This window comes from Notamacropus eugenii, chromosome 1 (assembly GCF_028372415.1).
Source record: "Notamacropus eugenii isolate mMacEug1 chromosome 1, mMacEug1.pri_v2, whole genome shotgun sequence".
Taxonomy (NCBI): domain Eukaryota; kingdom Metazoa; phylum Chordata; class Mammalia; order Diprotodontia; family Macropodidae; genus Notamacropus; species Notamacropus eugenii.
In genome coordinates this window covers 370,777,392-370,800,679 of record NC_092872.1, presented here as the reverse complement: position 1 = coordinate 370,800,679, position 23,288 = coordinate 370,777,392, and the positions used below count along the sequence as shown (strand labels likewise).

At 39.7% G+C, this 23,288-nt stretch overlaps 1 protein-coding gene across 4 annotated transcripts in view; it reads right to left on the bottom strand.

Annotated features, from left to right (window-relative positions):
- Positions 1 to 11,999: 11,999 nt before the first annotated feature.
- Positions 12,000 to 23,288, bottom strand: part of ARHGAP26 (Rho GTPase activating protein 26) — a 528,529-nt gene continuing 517,240 nt past the window's right edge. For 2 of the 4 annotated variants that reach the window (XR_011971925.1, XM_072630631.1), the window contains 2 exons: positions 22,398 to 22,451; positions 12,000 to 17,812 (listed from right to left, as the gene is read on the bottom strand). Coding sequence is in view for 2 of the 4 variants with exons in the window: in XM_072630631.1 (XP_072486732.1) it covers positions 17,724 to 17,812; positions 22,398 to 22,451 (143 nt within the window). In the remaining 2 variants the exon portion in view is untranslated. The remainder of the gene's footprint in view (positions 17,813 to 22,397; positions 22,452 to 23,288) is intronic. The other 2 variants (XM_072630633.1, XM_072630632.1) reach the window with 1 other exon arrangement.

Genomic DNA, 23,288 nt, shown 5'->3' with positions numbered 1-23,288 from the left:
ACCAAATTTAAGCCCTCAAGGACATCCATGTGACCTGGCCCCTACCTACCTTCGCAGACTTCTCTCCCTGTACTTCCCTATGTAAACACTGCTCTGACTAACCTTAAATATTGTGTTTTGTTTTGCTTTTCACTCTCCATGGCTTTCTAGCTGTGGAAATCTTATCAGTCTTTCAGGCTTAGATCAAATCCTACCTTCTCTGATCGCTAAACCTAAAAGTAATCTCATCCTACTTTCAACTCAGTACTTTATTTTCTGTATCACTCACTGAATTCAGTATTTAATTAACACTTACTATGTGCAAGGCTATATGACAATTTCCTAGTTTTGCTGGCAATTTTAGGATTAGAAGTTTCAGAACAGCTGCTGATTTGATGTGGTAGAGGGAGTTTCCTTGCAGGGGGTTCTCTACATTGAGGACATCATAGGTCTTATAAGAAAATGTGCCAGGCACCGTCAAAGGGTATTTATCTTACATTACTATGTATGGTGTGCATGTCTTACCTCCCCAAATATATAGTAAGCTCCTCCAGGGTAAGGGACATATTTTATATGTTTTACATATATGTAAAATTAAGGGGTTTTTTAATGCCTTTTCTTTTTTACAGGGTGGTCATTTTCTGATATACTACTCTACTCTACAAACTACACATTGAACCATCTCATAGCAAAGAAAAACAATTAAGCAAAATCAATCTGCACAATCACCAGATCTGGTGGCGTATTAGCATTCCATACCCATAGTTGCCCATTGTCCACATCCTCTCTGCCAAGAGGTGGAAGGTAGATTCCATCATCTGGGATACAGATTGGTCAGTATTATTACTCCAGGGTTCAACTCCTTTTGATCTTTTCATTTCTATTATTTTAGCTATTGTATATAACTTTCTCCTAGTTCTGCTTTCTTTACTCCATGTTAATTCATTTTTCAAGTATTTCCATATTGCTCTGAATTTATTTCCACAGATTTTTATCGGAAAATAATATTGCATTGCAATCATATGCCAGGCTGTAACCATTCTTCAATTCATAGGCACTATGAGCAAAGTTATTAAATGTTTTGATATAAAAATTGTGTCTGTCTTTGACTGCCTTGGGATATGTATTTAATAATGGAATTACTGGGCCAGAGGATATGAACATTTTAGTTTTTTGCTTAAGTATTTCCAAAATGTCTGGGTCAATTCACAGTTCTACTGGTTTGTTTGTTTTTAATAACAAGGTATTTTTTAAAACACTTCTTTTGTCATGGGAATTTTTTGCTTCCAAAAATCTTTAATATTTCCCTTTTGCTTTTTTGCTAAATATCAAATAATTATCTCTTAAACTTCCAGACGTTATCTAGCTGGGCAGATGGAGCTTGTGGAAAAGTAGGCAGGTAAAAATACAAAACAGGATATTATGAGAGGCAGAGTGATCTAGGGGACAGAGACCTAGACCTAAAGCCAGAATGACCAGGGTTCAGGTCCTGTTTCTTTTGTATACTATCTGAGATGCTGTGCATGTCATGCTATGTGTCCTTTCGAGGCCCAGGAAGCTCCTTGACCCTTGGTGCAGAGCAGGTATCAACCTGAAGGGGTTGTTCTCTAAACCAATGGAATCATGGATCTAATTAAAGTGGGCAAAAATAAGGTGAGGGATGACCCCAAAAGCAAAGACCAACAAAGGCTAGAATTCATTAGAGAAAGCTGAATAGGAGTGAGACAAGTTAACTTAGCCCCAGAGCCTGGCATCTTGGGAATTTGTGCAGTCTTCAGAACACAGTCAGACCCCGCCCCCGCCCTTGCAGATGGACACAGCTTACCTCGAGGAAGGTAACGCCAGATGGTGGAACATTAGACCAGAATGTTGTTGTGCCGGCTTCTCAGTCATCTGAAGATGAGCAACAACCAGTTCCTACCTTAGGAATCTGTCATGAGAAGGTCTGTGGGAAAACACTCAAAAGTCTGACTTTTGCCACTTTGTTCCTGATCTGCTATAGTGAAAATACTAAAATGTTTTATCAGTCTCTATGTTCTTTGGGCTGCTTAGTTATTTTCAAGGTGGAGAGAATGACTACAGATAACTCAGGAAATGGTCTATGTAGGCCCCTAGAAGGACACACTGTATTTTAAGGAGTAGCAGAGACCCCCAGCAGATATATTTTCTGGGGTGCATTCCTTAGAAGTGAGTTATTATTGTCAAGTCAGAGGTGAGCTGTAGAGTAATTTGTTATAGTTAAATCATTTCAGTCGTGTCTAACTCTTCATGTCCCTATTTGGGGTTTTCTTGGTAAAAATACTAGAGTGGTTCACCATTCCCTTCTTCAGCTCATTTTACAGATGAGGAAACTGAGGCAAACAGCATTTAATGACATAGCTAATGTCTGAGACCAGATTTGAACTCATGAAGATGAGTGATTTTTCCTGACTTCAAGCCCAGTGCTTGATCCACTGTGCCCCCTAGCTTGTCTCAAAGGAAGGATCTAAAACAGACTTCACATACATGTATAGTTTAGCAAAACAAATTTCCATATAGACAATGTCCAAAAAAAAGTCACAATCTATATTCTGAGTCCACCTCTCTCTGGAAGTGGGTAGTATGTTTTATCATGAGTCCTTTGGAACAGAGGTTGGTCATTGTGTTGATCAGTTCTTAAATCTTTTGAAGTTGTTTCTCTTTAGAGTATTGCTGTCATTGTATAAATTGTTCTCCTGGTCCTACTCACTTCACTTTGTATCAGTTCATACAAGTCTTCCCAAATTTCTCTGGAACCATTCCCTTCCTTATTTCTTATATTACAATGGAATTGCATCACATTCGTATACCATAACTTGTTCAGCCAATTGATAGATACTCCCTTAGTTTCTAATTATTTGCCACCATGAGTAAAGTAGGGACAAATATTGTGGTACATATGGGTCCTTTGTCTCTTTCTTTGATCTCTTTGGGGGCATAGACCCAATACCAGTATCACTGAGTCAATGAATATGCATAGTTTAATAGGGTTTTTTTCTTTTAAGCTTAAATCCCAATTACTTTCCAGAACAGCTGGACCAATTCATAGCTCTATGAATAGTGCATTAATGTACCTATTTTCCCATAGCACTGCTAGACTGTGTAATTTTCTTTTTTTTTTAACTTTGCCAATCTAATGGGGTAAGGTGGTACCTCAGACTTGTTTTTCATTTGCATTTCTCTAATTATCAGTGATCTATAGCATCTAGATTCCCTTTCCAGTCTTTTGCTAAATGACTGAGGGGTTACACAAACATCATCATTTGGCCTTTAGCTGAAGTTATCACAAACCAAACAGTAATTATATGGTTGGGCTAGGGGAGGCAGCCAGACTTGGGAATGGTTAATTTTAGTTCCTACTTATCCTTTGGGGAATTGGCCTACAGCTCTCCCTGTGGCTGATTCAGTATCTCACAGGATACGCCCTTTCTCCGTCTTGTAGCTGAACATGAGGAGCAGAAGGAATGAATCACCCACAAAGTATTCCTATATACTGTATATCTGCATAGTTCTTGGCAGTCCTGAGAAGTCTCTTTGAAGGGGGAGGGGCACCAAACCCCTCATCCCCACTCTAGTTAAAACCCGTGCAAACAAACAAAAGCCAGCTGTTGATTCACAACCCATAGCACTGCCTGGGCTTGGGAAGAGTTATTTTATACCAGAGTGCCAATATCTCCATGGAGTTCCTGACAGAAACAACTCTAAATGGGAATTCTGTTGCAGTCCTCCTCCCGCCTTGGAATGAAACCCCTAGGCCCTCCAACTGCAGCCAAGGGCACTGTGTCAACATCAAATTAACCCCAAAATATTTCATGAATTGGGATTTTCAGTGTGGCTTTTAGCCACACAGATGACTAGAGGGGGGCAGGGGAATAGAAAGAGGTGGAGGTATCACAGCTGGGACAGACTTGGCTCTTCTTAGGTTGAATCTGGCAGGTATTGTTCCCGGGGGCACTTTGGACTGCTTCCCAAGCCAATTGTCCGAGTGCTATACACCAATATTGAGATTGTCCATCATGGTGTTTGTTTACTGGAGGAAATTCCTTATTTTCTGGCATTCTTTCTCACTCCTGCTCCTACCCCTCCCCCCAAATGCAAACAATCTTTCTCAGGCTTTTTAGGGGAAGCTTAAGCTCTCAGTACTGGTAGGAAATGGATGTCCATACGGGCCATGATCATTTGGAAGACCATCAGCTAGACTACAGGATTTCTTTGTTGTTCTGCCTTTACCATCCACTAAATTATATTTTCTTTGGTTTTTTTCCCCTCAGAGGAGTTTGGAAGGCACATACTGCTAGGCAACTATATTTACGTGATTTTGAAGAACTGTCCCCTTGACTTTGGCCATGATATTTGCAAGCAGTGAGTGAAGTATTTTGATGTGAGCATGAAGATGGATCCATGCAAATCATCTCCACTGGTAGAGAAACAACCTAAAGGGTATTCTATAGATGCTGACATTCTAGTTCTGGCAGCAATGCTCTTAATAATCCTCTAGTCTTCTTAGAGTGCTTTGTGGTTTTCAAAGAACTTCCACATCCATTATTTTTTTAAAAATTGTATTGATATTTTTTGTTTTTATATCACCTATGTTTCTCAGCTTCTCTCCCAGAGAGACATCTCTTAAAGCAGAAAGAGGAAAAACAGTTAAAAAAAAAAGTAACCAACATGTCAAAAAGTCAGATGTTGTATCCATATTCCACACTCACAGTTTCCAGCCCTCTCCCAACTGTGCAAAGAAGAGGGAGGGAAGCGCCTTTGCGTAGCTCATTTTTGGGGTCAAGCTTGGTCATTAGTATTTCACAACATTGCAATTTTTGTTTGCTGTTCTTTCCATTTCCATTGTCAAGTCTGTGAAGATTCTTTCCCTCATTCAGTTTATTTCACTTTGCATCTGTTCATATAAGTCTTTTCATGCTTTTTTGTGGCATTTATCATTTAATTATGACACTAATATTCCCTTACATTCATTTCACATTTATCATTAAGGCAGCATGTTGTTGTTCAGTTTTTTCAGTCGTGTCCAACTCTTCATGACCCCACTTGGGGTTTTCTTGGCAAAGATACTGAGTGGTTTGCCCTTTCTTTCTCCAGCTCATTTTACAGATGAGGAAACTGAGGCAAACAGGGTTAAGTGACTTCCCAGGGTCACATACCTAAGTGTCTGAGGCATTTGAACTCGGGAAGAGATGATTCTTTCTGATCCAGGCCCAGTGTTCTATCCACTGCTCCACCTAGGTGAATGGAAAAGTAGAAAAAAATTGCCAGATTTGTACACTGGGTTCAAATTCAGACTCTGCTTCTTATACTTAGCGTGATCTTGGGTCAGTCACTTAACCTCTGGCACTTTAGTTTCCTCAAATGTAAAATGAAAGACCCTGGACGTGATGACCTCAAAAGTCCCTTCAAGCTCCAATGCCCAGCACAGTGCCTGGCACATAGCATGCACTTAAATATTGATTGAAAATCTGTGGCCTGTGATTTTATTGGATCCCCATAACAAGGTGGATTTGTTGTCAGCAGAACTGGGTTTGAACCCTTGCTCTGCCACTTACTCCCTGTGTCATTTCGAGCAAGTCAGTCTTCTTTGTCTTCTGTAAAACGAGAGGCTTATAAAATAGATGGTCTCTGAAGTCTCTTCCAGGTCTGAATCCTATGATCTCTATTTAAAAGATGATACTCCTTGAGGTGAAATAGCATCAGCAGTTCAGTATAGGAACCATGGGCCATGGTAGACAGTTCTGGAAGCTAACTGAGGAATGCTGGAATTCAAATCTTATCTTGGATACTAGGTATGTGATCCTGGACAAGCAAGTCACAATTTCTCTTTGCCTCAGTTTCCTCATCTACAAAATGGGAATAATCATTGAACTATTGCATAGGGCTGCTGTGAAGGCCAAATAAGAAAACATATGGAAAGCACTTGCAAACTTTCAAGTGCTATATAATTGTTAAACTACTATCATTATTTATTATTCTATCATATCATGCTGTCTCTCTGGCTGCTTCACTGACGGTGAGGACATTTAATTGGGCTATAACTTTGTCCTCTGATTCTTGGAATGGCCCGTTTAGCACTTTGTGGTTTGAAGCCATCGCAGGGCTAACGGGTGAGGGTAAGGATGTTTGTTTCCTTTTTCCTGCTTTGCTCTGGAGTAAGTCAGAATTTTTTAGAAAGATTGTTGGCATTGAAGTCAGAGACCCTGGTTTCAGATCCTAACTCTTCTACTTAATATTGTGACCATGGGCAAGTCTTCAATCTTCTTGACCTAATTTTCTCATCCATAAAACTAGGGACAGGGGAGAGGGGTGAGGCTAGACTAATCCTAGGTTTTCTTCCAACTATAAGCCTAATGATGCTAACTGGTCAAATGACTGACTTACATGCTGTAAGCCCCCACTTCTGTCTAGTGGGAAAGAGAAGCCACCCTGAGAGCTCACCTGCCTAGCTGAGAGCTCAAGGTTGTTTTGAGACATACTGTGGAAGCATGTTTTATAGTACAAAATACCAATGCCATTCAAATATGGGGCATTACTGTATTAGGGAGAGCAGTAGCATGGGCCTTACATGTGAATATCCTTAATTGGGATTAAAAGTGGCTTGCTATAAAAAGTGGGGGCCCTTTTCTCACAAAACAAAGGAAAGGGAAAAAGCTAATAATCCATCAGAGGAAAAGGACTGCAGCGGTGCTTCTGATGAGATATTTCTAGTCCCCTGTCCAGGCCTCTAACTATCATGCCCCACCCAAAACAAGGACTAAAAGTCTGAACTCCCTGACATTTCAGTTTATCTGTCTCGTGTTCTGGGACACTTTAGCAGATCTGGGCGTGGCTCTTGGGTGTGCGAATATCTTTGTGCTCTGGGAAGCCTTTAATGTATGTCTGTGCCCCTACTATATGCCTCCCCCTCCCCGTTTTAACATTACAATTAGGCAAGATTGACTATCTCTGTTTAATACGCTCTGTCAGAATTCCAAAGCATTGATATGCCATTTTGACAAAGGAAATCAGAGAGGGCCTTTATGTGGACAGCTCCCAGATTTTTATCTACACTTGTTCACGTATGGCCCAGGCCTATAAAACTCCTTTTTATCCTTCAAGGTTTTGTCTTTTTCTGCCCTGGTCTAGAGAGTAATAACCTCACTGATGCTTGGGGATCGATAGGGGAAAGCTAACCCTGCCTAAGCTAAGTCGGATTTTCCTGCCTGATTTTTCATATGTTCATTTTATAGCTGTTTGGATAGGGACAGTTTGTTCCCATCATATTGTACCTAATATTCTTCCATACTTGATACGCAAAGTGATTTTGTTAGGAAGAACATAGATATTAAAAATGGGAAAAAAATGGACAAATGTGCTTTCTGGTGGGGGAAACTTAAATTGTCTGTAAATACTGGTTAGCAATAAACAAAGCAAAACTGAGACGTCATTCTTTGTTGACCCAGACAGGCCATTTTTGTTTGGCTCACTTGGATGACTTCATCAAGCAAACTAAGAGAAAGAAGACAAAATTTGGTCACAGGACACCTGTCATTGTTACTGCAATTTGCTGGACCTGGGGGGAATCTTATACTTATGTGACTGAAACTTCAGGATGCCAGGCCATGACTGCTCCCCATATCCAGAAATGACTAAAAAGTCTCTTAGGTATCTTTCATTACACTGAAGATTTTTTTTTTTTTTTTTATGGACCAAAAACCACCTCTGGTTCCCTTCTGAGACTCGGTGGTACAGAAGCAATGTGATGCAAAGCCTTGGATTTTAAATCAGAACACAAGAACACTAGATGTGAGTTCAAATTCCTACTTTACTTCTTGCTAGCTATACAACCTTAGGTGAGTTATTTCAATTCTGGGGTTCTCAGTTTCCCAATATGTAAGATAAATGGGTTATATTAAATCGCTTCTAAGGTACATCTAGGTCTAAAAATTCTATGGCTTTTTTTATTATAAGGAGATTTTCATAGCATTAGTCTTCTTATCCCATCACTCCTTCTATGAGTCTTTTGACCAAATAGTTGACAGAGCTTTATTTTCTTATTTTTCATTCACAGAGTCTGTTCAACCTCTGGTAGCATAAAATGCCCTGACATGCTGTTTTGAGCTCTAGCATATTAGAGCATTAGTAGGAAACACTGGACGTCCGACAAGAAGACATACTCTGGGGATTTCCCTGGCAACCCTGTAGAGAGTGAAGGTCAGACGCTGACCAGCAGCTGGATGAGGGTGGGGAAAAGGGGTCCTCTTCCAAACTCTGAGTTTTCTGAAATGTGTCCATTATACATTTCTAGCAAGTGCTACTTCAATGTCTCCTAAATGTTCATCCTTTACTGGCCTCTCATGGATTATTGCCACAGCACAAGGTTGTGGCTCATGTCCTTGGGACTATCTTGGGAGCTGTGTGGGCATCTATGAATGTATTGTGAGTGGAGGTATCAATAATTTCAAATACCTGAGTAAAGCGCTTTCACTCATGGGGAAATTTTTAATCATGTTATGTCCTGATCTGTTCCCAGACTTGTCTTTAACAAAATTTTACATTTCCTATGGACCTACTCCTCCTGGAAATAATTTTGGCAGACAATGAGCCCATTTTCAAGTATTTTCATCAAAATTGGGGTTCTGACCTTGGAGATAACCTGGTTCATGATTCTATGTGATATTAGGATCTCCCCTACAATATCTACAAGCAGTCATCCAGACTCTGGTTAGACACTTATAGAGATGGGGAGGTCATCACCTCACAAGCCTGCCCGCTTTTGTTCTATTTTATTGGAATTCTAGAAACATTTCCTTCTCCAGAGTGCTATAAATGACGACTAGATCCTATGGAATCACGCAGTTCAGCTGTTATGTCTTAAATAGTTTACAAAGCACTTTGAAACTCTGAAGTACTATAGAAAGTATTATTATTTTGGGATGTATGGGTTATCACCATAAAGAATTAATTTCCTATCTTCTCACTTGTGCACAGTAACGTTTTATAACATTCATGTGCTGCATTTCCTTTAGCCTTTCCCTCACTGATGGACAGCTACTTTGTTTCTCGTTCATTGCTCCCATGCAAAGTGTGCTGTGAGTATTTTGTGATACATGGGACCTTCTGCTTTTGAACTTCTTTGGATAGAAATCTAAAGTGGAATCTCTGGATCAGAGGGCATGGACATTTGATTCCCTTTCTTAGAATAATTGTAAATTGCTTTACAGAATGGCTGGATTAATAGCTCTACTCCCAGTGTCTCAGGGTGCCTTGCCTGCTTTTCACATCCCCCTCCAAAAATGACCATTCCCATCTTTTGTGATCTGGACCACTTTTCTAAGTGTTAGAGGAAACCTTAGTTTTGATTTGCATTTGTCTTATTAGTGATTTTTTCCTAAGCTTTCTTATGGCTAATTATGTGCAATTATTCTTTTGAGAAGTTTGTTAATATTTTTTGGCCGTATGTCCACTGGGGAATAGCTCTTGGTCTTGTTGTGTTAATTCTCTATATTTCTTTTCCCCAATTGAGTTTTCATTCTTATCCTTGATGCAGTGATTTTGCGTAGGTTTCCAGTTTCATGTAATCAAAATTATCTCCTTTGTCTTCTGTGATCTTTTGTCTTCATTTGGACTCTAGCCACAACCTCTTGCTGTGGCAACAATCCTTGAGAGGCCAGTAGAGGATGAACATTTAGGGGACACTGACATGTAGTGCTTGCTAGAAATTTGTAATGGACATATTTCAGAAAACTCAGAGTTTGGAAAAGGACTCCTCTCCCCACCCTCATCCAGCTGCTGGTCAGCGTCTGACCTTCACTCTCTGCAGGGTTGACAGGAAGTCCCGCGAGTATGTCTTCTTGTAGGAGATTCAGTGTTTCCTACTAATGCTCTAATATGCTAGAGCTCACAAACATAGCATTTTAAGCTACCAGAGCTTGATCAGACTTTGCAAATGAAGAATGAGAAGGCAAAGGTCTATTTGTTCACTTGGTTTCCTTCATTTCTCCCTCTAACCAGGGCTATAAAGGGAATCTTATCTGATCTTGCTCTCTTTTAGTTTTTGTGCTGTGATCCTTAGTGTTCAGGTCACATGTTCATTTTGAGCTCATTGTGTGGCTTATGTCATAAGATGGTGGTCTAAACCTAATTTCTGTTGAACTACTTTCCAGTTTTCTCAGTAGAAAGCTTTTCCCTTAAGTCATTTATGTGCTTGGTTTGAACAAACCCTGGATTTTGATTCTGATGCTTTTTTAGTTGGTCGAAGGAACCAGGACTGTTTTAACATGAAGGCTCCGGGGAGACATGATAGTTACATTCAAATATTTGACAGGAAGAATGACTAAATTCATTTTCTCCAATGCCAGAAAAAACTTCCAAACAATTTGAACTATTCGAAAGCAAAATGGACTGAGGGGGTAGAATTTCCTTTCCTTGAAGGTTTTCAAGTGGCATCTAGATGACCAACTTGTCTAGTATGTTAGGATGGAAATTCCTTCCAGGTGAGGGTAGGACCAGGAAGCCACTGAGTTCTCTTCCCATTCTCAAATTCTATTTTTTTACTGATTAACTTCTCTATTTTCTACATAAAAAAAAAGCATCAAATGGTTTCGTTGATTACTGGTTCATAATTCATTTTAGTTTGGAAATGTTATTCCTCCTTCATTTTTACTACACCCCAACCCTTGTTTCCCTTGAAATTCTAGACTTCATACTGCTCCAGATGAATTTTGTCAAACTCTATGAATTATCTTCGACAGTTTGATATAAAACTAAATTCAGTGATCCCATAATTTTTATTAATTGGAGCACAACCATGAACAATTAATGTTCTGCCAATTATCTGACATTTATTTTTTGTTTTTAAAGTGTTTTATAATTGTATTTCTATAGACCTTGAACATTTCTTGCTATTTATACATTTTAATATTTAGAATTTATATTATTTCTTTTTGGGTTTTATTTCTGCTTCATCAGGAAATGTTGAAAAATTTCATGGACTTATATTGAATCTTTGGTTCCTAAAACTAGTCATCATCTCAGAGTCTATGCTGATACCCTAGGGTATCCTAAGTAAACGATCACATGGCTTACCAATGGGGATATGTGCCTCCTCTTAAGCCACTGTCTATGCCTTTCTTGTTCTAATGTTGTTGGGAGCATTTTTAGAATCATGTCAAATAACACAGGGAGAAAGGGCACTTTTCTTTTATACTTACTTTTATTCTGAAGTCTTATAGTTCTTTAGTAGCAGAAAGTAACCAAAATCGTTCCTTTACCTCACAGCTGGCTTTCAAGGCATATAAAGAATGTTTGAAGGAACTGGAGGTGTTTTAGCATTGAAGAGAGAGTTTGGGGTAGCAGAGGGTGGGGCATGAGAACTGTTTTCAGGTGTTAGAAGGGCTGCCTCAGAGAATGAAGGATTAGAGATATTCTGTTTGCTCACATGGGGAAGAAGTACAAGGAAGGAGAGAGAGAAGTAAGTGGGAGTGGGGAGGGAGAGACAAACACTTACTTAGCTTCTGCAAAAGTGGAATGGCATGCCTTGGAGGCTGCAAAGAGGTTACAGAGAAGATTTTGCTTGTACATTCAACAAGATGCAGTATGGTATATGGTATAGTAAAGAGAAGAATTGATTTGGAATTAAAGGATCAGAAATCTTAAGACTGTTACATGCTATACGACTATGGGAGTCTCTTAAACCCTCTGGGCCTCAAGTGGGAACCAAGTGATATAATGAACATAAAATTACTCTCCATACCTAAAAGCACCATATAAATGTTCATTATTATTATTTTCATTAGTTTTAGTGGTATTAGCAGTAAAATGAGGGGATTGGATCCGGTGACCTCTGAGGTTCCTTCCAACTCTGGATGTCTATAGGGAACTTCAAATCAAAGTCAGATTGCTCAGAAAGGACTGAAATTGCTCAAAAAGTTTAGGATAAATATAGTGCCCTTTTCTATATTGATTAGGAGGTATATAAATATTAAAACTGATCCAAGTCCAAAGAAACAGACATGCCATCCAATGGAAAAGTCATTTAATTTGAAATCAAACTTCCACTCCTTTCACAGGGATTGTCACACAAACTGACCAAATATAAGAAAGTCTCAAAGGCCACACAGACAGAAATTGCTTGATCTCCACAGTTGCAGTTGAATAAAGCAATAGCACATTAACAAAAAAAAAAAAAGCTCGCACGTGGCAAAACAAAACAGATAATCTGTTTTACTAATAACTAGGGTTTGTGTGAGGGGTGAATTGCACTCTAACCACAAATTACTTTGTAATTACGGTATTGGATTCTACGCACCAGTCAATACCAAATACTGAGTTGAAGTTTAAGATAGTGCATTACGTATATAGTATAAATTTTTTTTTTAACATTAAGGTGCCATTTTTAAGTACTTTATTAATATTTATTACGTCACAGCACTGTATAGCCTAAAGAACAATTTAAACATGCATATAATCTTTCTTTCCTGAAATATTGACATCTTTGAGAATGCTTCTGAACATGGTAGCTGAGAGCCAGTTACCACAATCAATTATGATTTTTCAACATAATTTTGATTAAGTTAATAAAAGACATGGCTGTAGATAGTAAACATCTTATAAATATGAACAAAGTTTTAAAATGGCACTTAATTTACACCTTTGATCATTTTGTAGTCAGTAACTTGTCTCTCTAACCTATTTCCTAACCCCTGAATCTTTAACTCTACAATGGCTCAGTGACTGCAGGCTTCTGTGGGTCTGCTTAGGTAGCTATATATGTAAATATATGTTCTGTACACACATACACAAACACATACTCATACATATACATATTGAATTTTCAGATTTTTCCATTTCACAGGTATAGAATTAACCCTGGATGTGATGTGCCTATGAGGACAGGCATTTAAATGCTTGAAGATGATGCCTGTAGTCTTTGTACAGCAAGATGGAAACACTAGGTGCCATCTCTTAACATTTCCAGGGCATAGTCTGAGTAGCCTAGATGCTCTGACATTCTGCTGATTTCTCTATTTTTAATAATCTGGTTCTCAAATGGGAACACTGTGGAGAATTTTGACTAGGGGGAATGATACTAAAATCATCACATGGGCACTGCACAATATTCTAGGGCCTGGCTCAGCTTCCTTCCAAAGTTATCACGTCCTATTCCCCATCTGGTTGTGCATTTTCATGTTCAGACCTATGGAGAGATGTTAGTCCTTTCATCTCTCAAGGAGACTCTCTAGAAGTAGTGTTAGTGCCTACTCTTTTCACCGCTTGCTCTTGAGGCATTTGGATTTTCTAAGTGCCCTTTCACCCCATATTTGGAAGCTATTTAAATGAAAACTGTAGGTATAAAAGGAAGATGCTAATTATAACCCTTTGGAGTCTTATCACAGGTAGCCTGTAAGAGTAAGGTTCATTTCACTGCTACTGGTATAATCTTATTCTACAAGTAGATCAGAATGGCTGAAGGATCTGTATGGCTGTCAAATACATCTCAGAGTATTGTGAATTTTTTAGACACCAGCACAGAGTGTGAATTGCCCAGTAGCTTCTGACTTTACTGGGGAGTTCGAGGCCAGATTGTCAAAGTAACTGATTATAGGAAAATTAGCCAGAGATAAATGGTTAATTCCCTAAAGTGGAATATATTGGTAATAATTAAAAAAATCGGGCATCAAATTTTAATACTAGCTGCTTTTCTAGCCATAATGTAGTTGTTTTTCAGACATATGTAGGCCCATGTTAAACTGTATAACTGTAGGAGGAAATGACCTTCCCAATGCAAATTTATATACAACTATCCAATGGACAATTCATAGCATTCGGTGATCAAGACTACCTTTAGGAAGTAGGGGCCCCCAAAAAGGAAAATGCCTAAAGGTAATGAACTTCTAAGTCACCTGAAGCTCTACTAATCAGGGAGGATTGTATTTTTATTGTTACAAAATCTATGATTTAGAGAGGTATTAAAAGTTCTTTTCTCCCTGGACACTGTTACAAGTAAAGTTGTAGGCAAATGTCCCAACTGACCTTTAACAAGGTCATTATCGCCCACAAATGTGTCATTTGTTTTCAGCGTCCATAAAACACCAAGCAAAAAGTAGACTAACGCTGAAATGAGAATTTGGTCAGAGATAAAGAGGAACACTTTCACCGAAGAGGTGATAAACATAAGGCTGGGAGACCAAAAGGAGGGCTGTATAACTACTATCTCTGGAGATCTGGAAAAATAGCTAAGAGGACTGATGACCTCCTCGATGCTGGGAGGTGTGCCAGCTGGCCCATTCTTCAGGTCCTTGTAGCCATCTAGAAGGTCTTCATCACCTTGACCAAAACAAAGGGTCAATCAGGTTCCAGGTGAGCTCGGGTAAATATTCACCAATAACCAGATTCTCTATCCAGGCCACCATCCGATCCTCCCCAACACATTTCTAGTCAAGCTAAAAGATGGAGAATTGGGGGAAAATCAAGAATGGAAATATTAAAGACCAACGTTAAAAGAAAAATACCTTTCTTCTCCCTGGCTCCTATTCAGAGTGGTGGTTTTTTTTACCTGGTCTGGGGCTAACAGGCATGAAGACAGGCTGCCTAGAAAAGCAGAAAACATAGAGCCATCTGTCACTGACCTAGAGGAGCCTAGGAAGGGAAGGGGGTAAGCCTGAAAAATCCCAAGGGCAGCAGCTCTACTTCCCTTGGGCGCCAAAACGAGACTCCCTGCTGTGGACTGAAGAATAAGCTTCCAAGGGAAAATGCTTTGGATCACAGGAGGGTAAAAGTGGAAACTTTCTCTAGCCGGGGCCCATCACAATTTGGTCAGTGCCCAGAGCCCATATACACTTAGCTCTGACTAGGTACATTGCTATTTAAACATACCAAATGTAGTAAAAACCAAAACAAAACAAAACCTTGGTTTGGCTCTATTAAAAAAACAAGAACAAAAAGGACACAAGACAAGATTGGAAATTGTTTATCCTTGAGAAGTGACTGCCCCTACTTTGGGAGGATCCTTCCCCTCTTCTTCTTTCATTCTCCCAAGAAATACACTCTGCCCTATCTACATGGAGCCTGTCTCCTTGGGTTAATGCCAACAAGCCCTTTGAACCCTGTCTTTCTGCCCATGCAGAATTCTTGTCCTGTTTATTGTACAGCAGTATTCTTGGTAGCCCTTGCCTGGGTTACTAAAAAATATTTGTTTTGCATCTTGAGACAAAATGATAAGGGGAAACTCCCATTAACTGGGGATGAAAATGAAACACCTGGCCCTGATAACATTAATGCCATTGATGAGGCCAGAACCTTCCATGCCAATGAGGATAAAAGGAAGGGTATGCTCGTTGCCATCACTCACTCACCTCTTGTTTTGACAGCTTAGAAGAAAGGTGTATAGGATCCTGGTACAGGAAGTAGGGAAGAGGGCCTAGATTTTAATCTTTTGCAGATATTCCAGAACCAGTGAGTCTTAGAAGATGTGGGGGGAAGGTAAGGGATAAAGATTCAGATGCTGTCACATTTCCTCCATATCTGCTAAACACCATGCACTACCCCCAAGAGAATACCAACTAAAAATCCCTTGTTCTTTCCCCATGCCTACTAGCCAAAGAAATATACTTCTGCCTCTCCTACCTCACTGTTCTACAAGCCAATCAATCCCTCAGTGGGAGTTTTTATTTACTTAAACTCCTCCTTTCCTCTTACTCCAACACAAAGCCTGGGAAAGAATTAGCTAATATTTCTGGATCAAGGAAAGTGAGCAGAAGCAATTTCTGCCAGTCAAACAAGGGCAGTTGGGGCTAATTCAGATTTTGTCAGGGCTATACTGGCTGAAATCTCCTGATCATCCTTCCCTTCTCTTTCTTCTCTTTTTTTCTCTTCTCTACACAAGCTTTACATGGGTCAAGTAGCTCACTCACTATAGCTCATCTTAAAATATCAAATATAAAACTTTACCATAGAGTATTCAAATTTCTCTATTTACAAGTTCATTTCTTCAATAAAAAAGTAAGATACAGTAATTCACCAACTCAAGTTTCATTTCTTTCTTCGAAGTTAATTTCACAGGAGTTGTAGGACTCAAGGTCAGGTGGGGAGAGGACAATTCTCCCTGGTACAAACACGTCCGTTCCAAAAGGGCTGTCAGGCAGCTCAGCATTTTTCTTTTTGGAGTGTTTCAGCCAATGAAACACGGTTCAAAGGAAGTTGTAAAGCTTTCTACCCTTAACCCTCCAATTTGAACAAGAAAACAGTCCCACTCTGGTCCCTTTCTTGTGAGTAAATCTCAGAAGACAATCTCTACCCACAAAGATCCTCCAAGTGCTCACCCTTCCTTGACAAGAGAGTATCATTCTCAAGTAACCACCTCTTTTCCCGCTACCTTTTTCTGGGGGTGGTGGTGGTGGTGGTGGTGTCTCCTTTAGAATAACAATCTGCCACAGGAATAATCTAACACTCATGTGGATGCTTTATACTAATGGCAGAGAATAGATGTGGCATCTTTGGCTACATGGTAAGAACAGGATATCCTTGAAAACCACCAAGAGAAGAATGGGGAGCTGAACTAGACCCATTCCCTAAACATGGGAGCTTAAGACTCTGTCAGGCAAGTTTGATAAGCAAGAGTCTGAGGGGAGGGGAAGAGGGTATAGTTCTGATTAAGCCCAGGACGGGTGATGGGCAGGAAGACAATGGAAATAAGACATCTTTCAGGAGCAGCATCGTGTCCTCCAGAGAGGAAATGCCAGTTGAATCCAGCACAAATGTTTTGCCTAGCCGCAATCTAATCTCAAAAATGCTATGAGGTTTGCTCCAAATATACACTGGTACTGCTCATACTCATCCCAAAATGGGCCAATTCCCAGCTGCTGTCATGCCTACCCCCAAGGATACCATTCCAGTTTCTTGTTCTACTGTGAAGTAGTCCTTTAAAACCATTAGGAAAAGATACCAATGCCAGAGGGTGAAGGAAAAGAGCGAAAGAGGGAAAAAAAAAATATGTGTTTTAGAGATTATGTTTTCTCTTTTTGTTTGTTTTTGCAGCAGGCCAGGTTGCCATAGTTACCAGGTGATCACAGCCCTCAGTTGAAGACATAGCTAGGCCTTTGCTGGAGGGGGTGTGTGTTCCCTCCTGTGAGAAGATTGGACTGAGTTCTGCTGAGGATGGGCAAACAGCTGCTACAGAAATGGTGAGTGGTTTGAAATCATGTAAACAATGCCTTAACCCCTTCCCACCCCAAGATCAGACAGACAGCAGCTTGTCTGTGAGCAGAGTGAGTCTCACGGAATGAAGAAAGAGCTCACTGTAAACAAAAGCAGAAGCCCACTCCACTGTCAGAGAGAGACCCCTCTTCTGGTCAGTGTCCTTCCTCTACCTCCTGGGTTTCTGAAACAACTTATTGCCTACTCCCCCATCCTGGAGTTCTGTGCTCAGATCTCTCTAGAATAAGAATGAGTCTTCTCTGCTTGGAACGTTCATGAGAAAAGGGCCATGTTGAAAGCCTTCTACCAACGTGTCAGAACCCAGCTGTCCTCCTGATTCCACCACTTAAAGCATTGCTGTGCATCAGCTGAGATGATGATAGAGACAGGGACACTAGGATTCACAGAAACATTCATTTTGACAGAGAGGAGAAAGAGTCCGTCGTCTTGCATTTCTCCGCGGCTGAGAGCAATGATCTATTGCACCCCGATCAGCAGTTGTCATGGATACCATGTAACATTCAGCAGTACTGCTCGGGTGTCCAAAGTTAGAGAAACTCAACGTAGTTCTGAGGGATTAATCCTGTCTTCCCATTCAGAGTTCCCTCTAACCAGCCAGGCTCCTGAGATGGATGAACTGTGAAAAAAGGGAAAGGAAAAAAGAAAAGGAGGAAACATTAATAGTTCAATTCCCTCAATAAACATTTGTCAAGGATCTACTATGCTCAGATATACCTTACTAGGTGCAGGGAGAGTTATACAGAGAAATAAAACACAGTTTACGTTTGAAAGGACCTTACAATCTAATCACTGGTATTGCAATCCAATTCAGACTTCCATTAAGCATTTTTCACGTGCAAAGCACTGGATTTGGTACTAGGGTACACAGAAATGAATAACCATACATTCTGACTTCAAGGAACTTGACCTCTATCGGGAAGAGGGATATAACATGTATATAAGTATGTAGCATGCAAAATAGAATGTAACAGGAACAAAAGAAAACTGGCTTTCACTTCTGATTACTAGCAAAGTAGCCAAAAGAGGAAGGCATACTTAAGTTGAGTCTGGAAGGGAAGATAAGATTCCTGCTATGGGTGATGTCCTATGCAAATACACAGGAGATGGCTTGTTGAGACTGGGGAAAGGCTATTATGCCATTTTGATGGGAACCCAGAGATTATGAAGGGAGCTAATAATATGAAATAAGGCTAGAAAGACAGGTTGGAGGGAAGAGTGTGGAGGACTTTTCAAGTGGCATTTTAATAAAGGAGTAAGATGACCAGACTCATGCAACAAAAAGTTAATTTTAGTAAGCTGTGTGAAAGATGTTACAAGGGAGGGATTATATTTAAAGAGTGAGGAGTGAGTTACTGGGTAGTGATAAATATGAAGGAAAAAAAGTACCAAGAAAACATTTTTAAATTGCAAAGGGAGACATATTTTTAGATCTGTCCAATGCATATATACATTTTGTTTGACTGCTTTTTTTTTAAAAGGGAAAAAAATCATCAATGAAACATTTTTAAAAATCCACATAAAAGAACAGAAGGAGAGAAAGCCAAGAAGGGCAGTACTGAAACCAGGGTGTCGAATTTATTATAAAATTGAAAAAAAGAAAATCAAGCTCCAAGCGGTGAAGAGTGATAGTTTCATATACAATTCTCCTTTTCTGTTCTTTGTATTTTGAAATCTTTGTTGATGTGTGTTAAGGTCAGAGTAACAAAGACTTAATAAAAATTAAAATCCTGAGGCAAAAACATGGTATCACAAAAAATAGAAACTGCACTGAAGAATACAAAATCAAGTTCAGAAAGGGAAAGAAATAGAACAATTTTGCTGGCTGCCATGTTAAATTGAATGTAGGTACAAAAAGTTCTTTAAAGGATTATGGAAAAATTCAGTTTCTCATCTCCTTTGATTTTCTTACTTTGCATATATTAACATGTTTGTGTTGGTTAGGTTCACAATAAATTTTTTTTAAAGGCTGGACCTGATACAGAAGAATATGGGGACCAGACGATTAATTAGGAGGCTACTAATTATTAAAGCAGCTAGGTGGCACAGTGCATAAAGCTCCAGGTCTAGAGTTAGGAAGACTCATCTTCCTGAGTTCAACTCTGGCCTCAGACATTTCTTAATTGTGTGACCTTGGGTGAGTCACTTCACCCTGTCTGCCTTAGTCTCCTCATTTGTAAAATGAGGTGGTGAAGGAAATGGTAAACCACTCCAGAATCTCTGCCAAGAAAACCCCAAATGGTATCATGAAGAGTTGGACATGATGGTAAAACAATTGGTTAGGTTAGTGTAGACAAAAAGAAAGGGGCCTGAAGTAGGATGGTGGTGGAGTGAGTGGAAATGCAAAAACAATGCTATGGGGAAAGACCTTGTAGGACTTGGCAAACTGAGGGCTGGAGGAAAAGTGAAAGACTTTTGGGACACCTGTCCAATTCTATGATTTATTGAATGAAACTACAAAATTATTCATTCTTTCTTTGGGGTAAGTATTGAATCACTTGTACCAATGAACTCTAATAATTAGTCTGGATACAGTTCCATGGTCTGTGCATTCCATTTTCCTGGTTGTGCATTTCATTTTTCTCTTAAACCTTACTTCTACTGTCAATTTCCCTTCTAGTGTTCTACATTGGTATACTTCCTCTTCCTTTTTGAACTTAATTCAATTAATTTTTATTGACCTATTTTTTTAAACATTCTATTTCTATGTTAACCCCTTTCCTACCCAGAAAGTCAAGGGAAAAAAAAGTTTAATGGAACCAGGCAACTCATTAAATGGGTCTGATAGTATATGTAATATTCCACCCATCACTACCCACTCCCCTGCAAAGAAGGGAGGAAAGTGCATTTTTTCACCTCTTCTTTGGGGTCAATCTTGGTCATCACAATCACACATATTCATGAGTTGGTTTCTGTTGTTGTCACTTATGTTGTTGTCACTGTATCCTTGACAAGTATTTATTAAGCACCTACTATATGCAAGCCACTGTGCTCGGGTGTCGAGAATGTAAAGGCAAAAATGAAAGAGCCCCTGTCCTTGAGGAGTTCCTTCTGCTCTCTGGAAGTTCCTCCTTTCCTTGGCACCGTCACAAACTGAAAGCCCTCCCCTTCCTTCCAAAGCAAAGTTCAAAATTATTCTTTATATCTCAGAGTTACAACCTCCCCTAATCTCATTTGGTTGGCTTTGACTTTTCAACAGGCGGAGAAGATACAGTCTCATTTATGACATCACAATCAGTCTCTATGGAAACCATTGTGGTGATGAAAGGATTATATAAGCCTTGTTGAATTTGCAGAGTAGCCAAAAGCTGGAGGAAGGAAAGAAGGAAGGAAGGACTGTGAAGGGGATATTGATGTTTCAGTGTTGATTGTATAAGCCTCACTCTGGGGAGAGAGCAAGGGCATTCATTTCTTGTCTATCAGGGAAACTCTAATTTTCTGAGATTGTTTTGAGAGAATTAAGTTTCCCCTACTCCCCTCCCCAAGCTAATTAAGTGACTTCCTGTACTTGTTTTAGAAAACTACTTCCACCCGAGAGCTACCATATAAACCTAGCTCCGGCTTGGGAAGATGACGGAGCATAGAAGCCCAGAAAGGAGACGTGAAAAAAAATAGGTGGAGCTGTACCCAGATTTATAAGATCAAAATTACCCCAGCCCTCTTCCAGACCTAAATTCATCTTTGGAAGAGAGAGGGTCAAAGCTTTCCCCTCTATCTACTTCCTCTGGTGACTCTGCCATCAATTCCCTTGCACAATGCTCAGATACTGAACTCTGGGAAAGTCTCCAAAGTAGCTGCTGGGCTTTGGACCTTTGTCAGTATCTACGAAGAGGAAGTAGGAAAAAAATACTTTAAGAAAACACTAAACAATAAAGAAAACACTAAACTTAAAAAAAAAAACAAACCCTCTATGAAAAAACCTTTTTTTGGTGCTTTCACCATTCCCTAGCACCCTTGCACTTAGTAGGGAATTAATTAGTTGATTTAACTGAACTCACCAAGAAGGCTTGAACCTAACTAAATATCTCAGTACCTACAGCTTCAGTGAAAAGGATACACAAATCTAATCCATACCTCTCTCTCCAATACAATATGGCATCTGTACCATTACAACTTAGAAAGAAACCCAAATCTTCCTGCCACCAGATTCCTCCTGATACTCAAGTACCCACCCCAACTTGTACTGTAAAGGCAATTTCTATCTTTTAAATGACTTTCAATTCAACTTCCCCCTCTTCATTTTTATCTTCATCAAAATCTGGGAAGACCCTAGGTCCAACCCAACTTCAGGAAACCTTAAGCTCTCAAACAACAAAATTCCTGACAAGACATTTTGTCACACCCAAGATCTTAGGACTGTAGAGTTTGAGGGAGACTTGGAAATCATCTGGTTCACCCCTCCTCATTTTTAAGGAAAACAACTAATTATCCAAAGTCCTACAGAGTAAGTACATTTTCAAAGCCAAGATTCAAACCCAGTCTCTTTTAACTCAATGCTCTTTCTACCACACTATTCTGCCTGAACCCACTTCTTTCAGGACAACCTCACCTCCTCAACACTAGCTATTCATAGACCTTACTGCTAATGTGGTGGCAGCCTGGAGAAACTATGCTAATAGAAAAGGTTAGGAAACAGCAGGAAGACAGATCTGAGATTCCAATTAACAATAAACATGAGTGCTGAAATGACTAGCAAGAGACACGCAAACCATCGGCTCAAAGTGGATTCACTGGCACCAGTACCAGATGAACTATGATGATTCTTCTTCAATGGGTGCCATCTTGGATGGTAACGCCCATAGAGGGGGTCATACTAGTGATACGGATTCTTGCTACTCCTGTTCTTTCCTCATCCTTTATTTAAACCAGAGTTCAAATCCAGCCTCAGACATTTACCAGCTGTGTAACTCTAGGCAAGTCACTTAACTTCTGTCTGCCTCAGTTTCTTGACAACTGGAGGAAACAATAATTGTAAAAGCGCTTAGCAGAGTGTCTGGCACAGAGCAGGCACTCTATGAGTGTTAGTGATTAATACTTTTATTAATAATATTATCCTGCCTACTTCATGGAACTGTTCAATTCATCTTCACCTTTTCCCTTTTCTGAGCTTCTACAACATTTACAGAAGCAGTGGCAGCAGAGGGGAAATTATATCGGCTTGGGAGTCAGGAGATTGGGCACCCAGTCCTGGTTTTGTCACTTACTATCTTTGTGACCTTGGGCAAGCTGCTTCTTTTCACTGGGTCTCATTTCCTCATCTGTAAAATAAGGGAATTGGACAAGATGACCTCCAAAGTTCCTTCATAGTTCTGACAATGTAATTTTCAGTTGCATGTTTTTCATTCATTTTAGCACCTATTCATTTATGAACATTGCTCTTAGGCTGTTTTTGGGTATTGCCTCATCTAGGGGGAAGGGAAACAAGCATTTATAAGCATCTACTATGTGATAGGCATTGCGCTAACCACTTCACAAATATTATATCATTTGATTCTTACAGCAACCTTGTGAGTTAGGTGCCATTGTGAGCCCCATTTTGCAGGTGAGTAAGCTAAGGCAAGCAGAGGTTAAGTGACTTGCCCATGGTCACATATCTATATGTTTCAAGTCAAAAATTTGAACTCAAGTCTTCCTGACTCCAGATCCAATGCTTTTATCCACTAAAGCACCCCAAATAGACTCTTAAGTTCTGTGAGAGCAGATGGACAATCTATGCAAAGTGGTATCCCAGTAGTAATAAGATCAACTGATCCAAAGAATTTATTATATACATTGTAAGTTTGGGATACTGTGCTAAGTGTTTAGGATACAAATATTCTAAAGGGGGAAATTCATTTCATACGAGATCAATACAGATTAGATGGGAGGTAGCCTTAGGCTCTAGCTGGGGAACGATGAAGGAAGGGTTTCCTGCAGAGGATACTGCTTGAGTTGGGTCTTCAAATAAGTCAGGGATTCCAAGAGACAAAGTTGAGTTAATACAGTGTTTCCATAATAATCTTTTTCATTCTCACATGCCAGAAATTAAAATGTGTCTTCCTTGCTTACTGAAAAGTTGAAGCCAACCAGAAAGGGTCAGGGGAGATTGTGACATA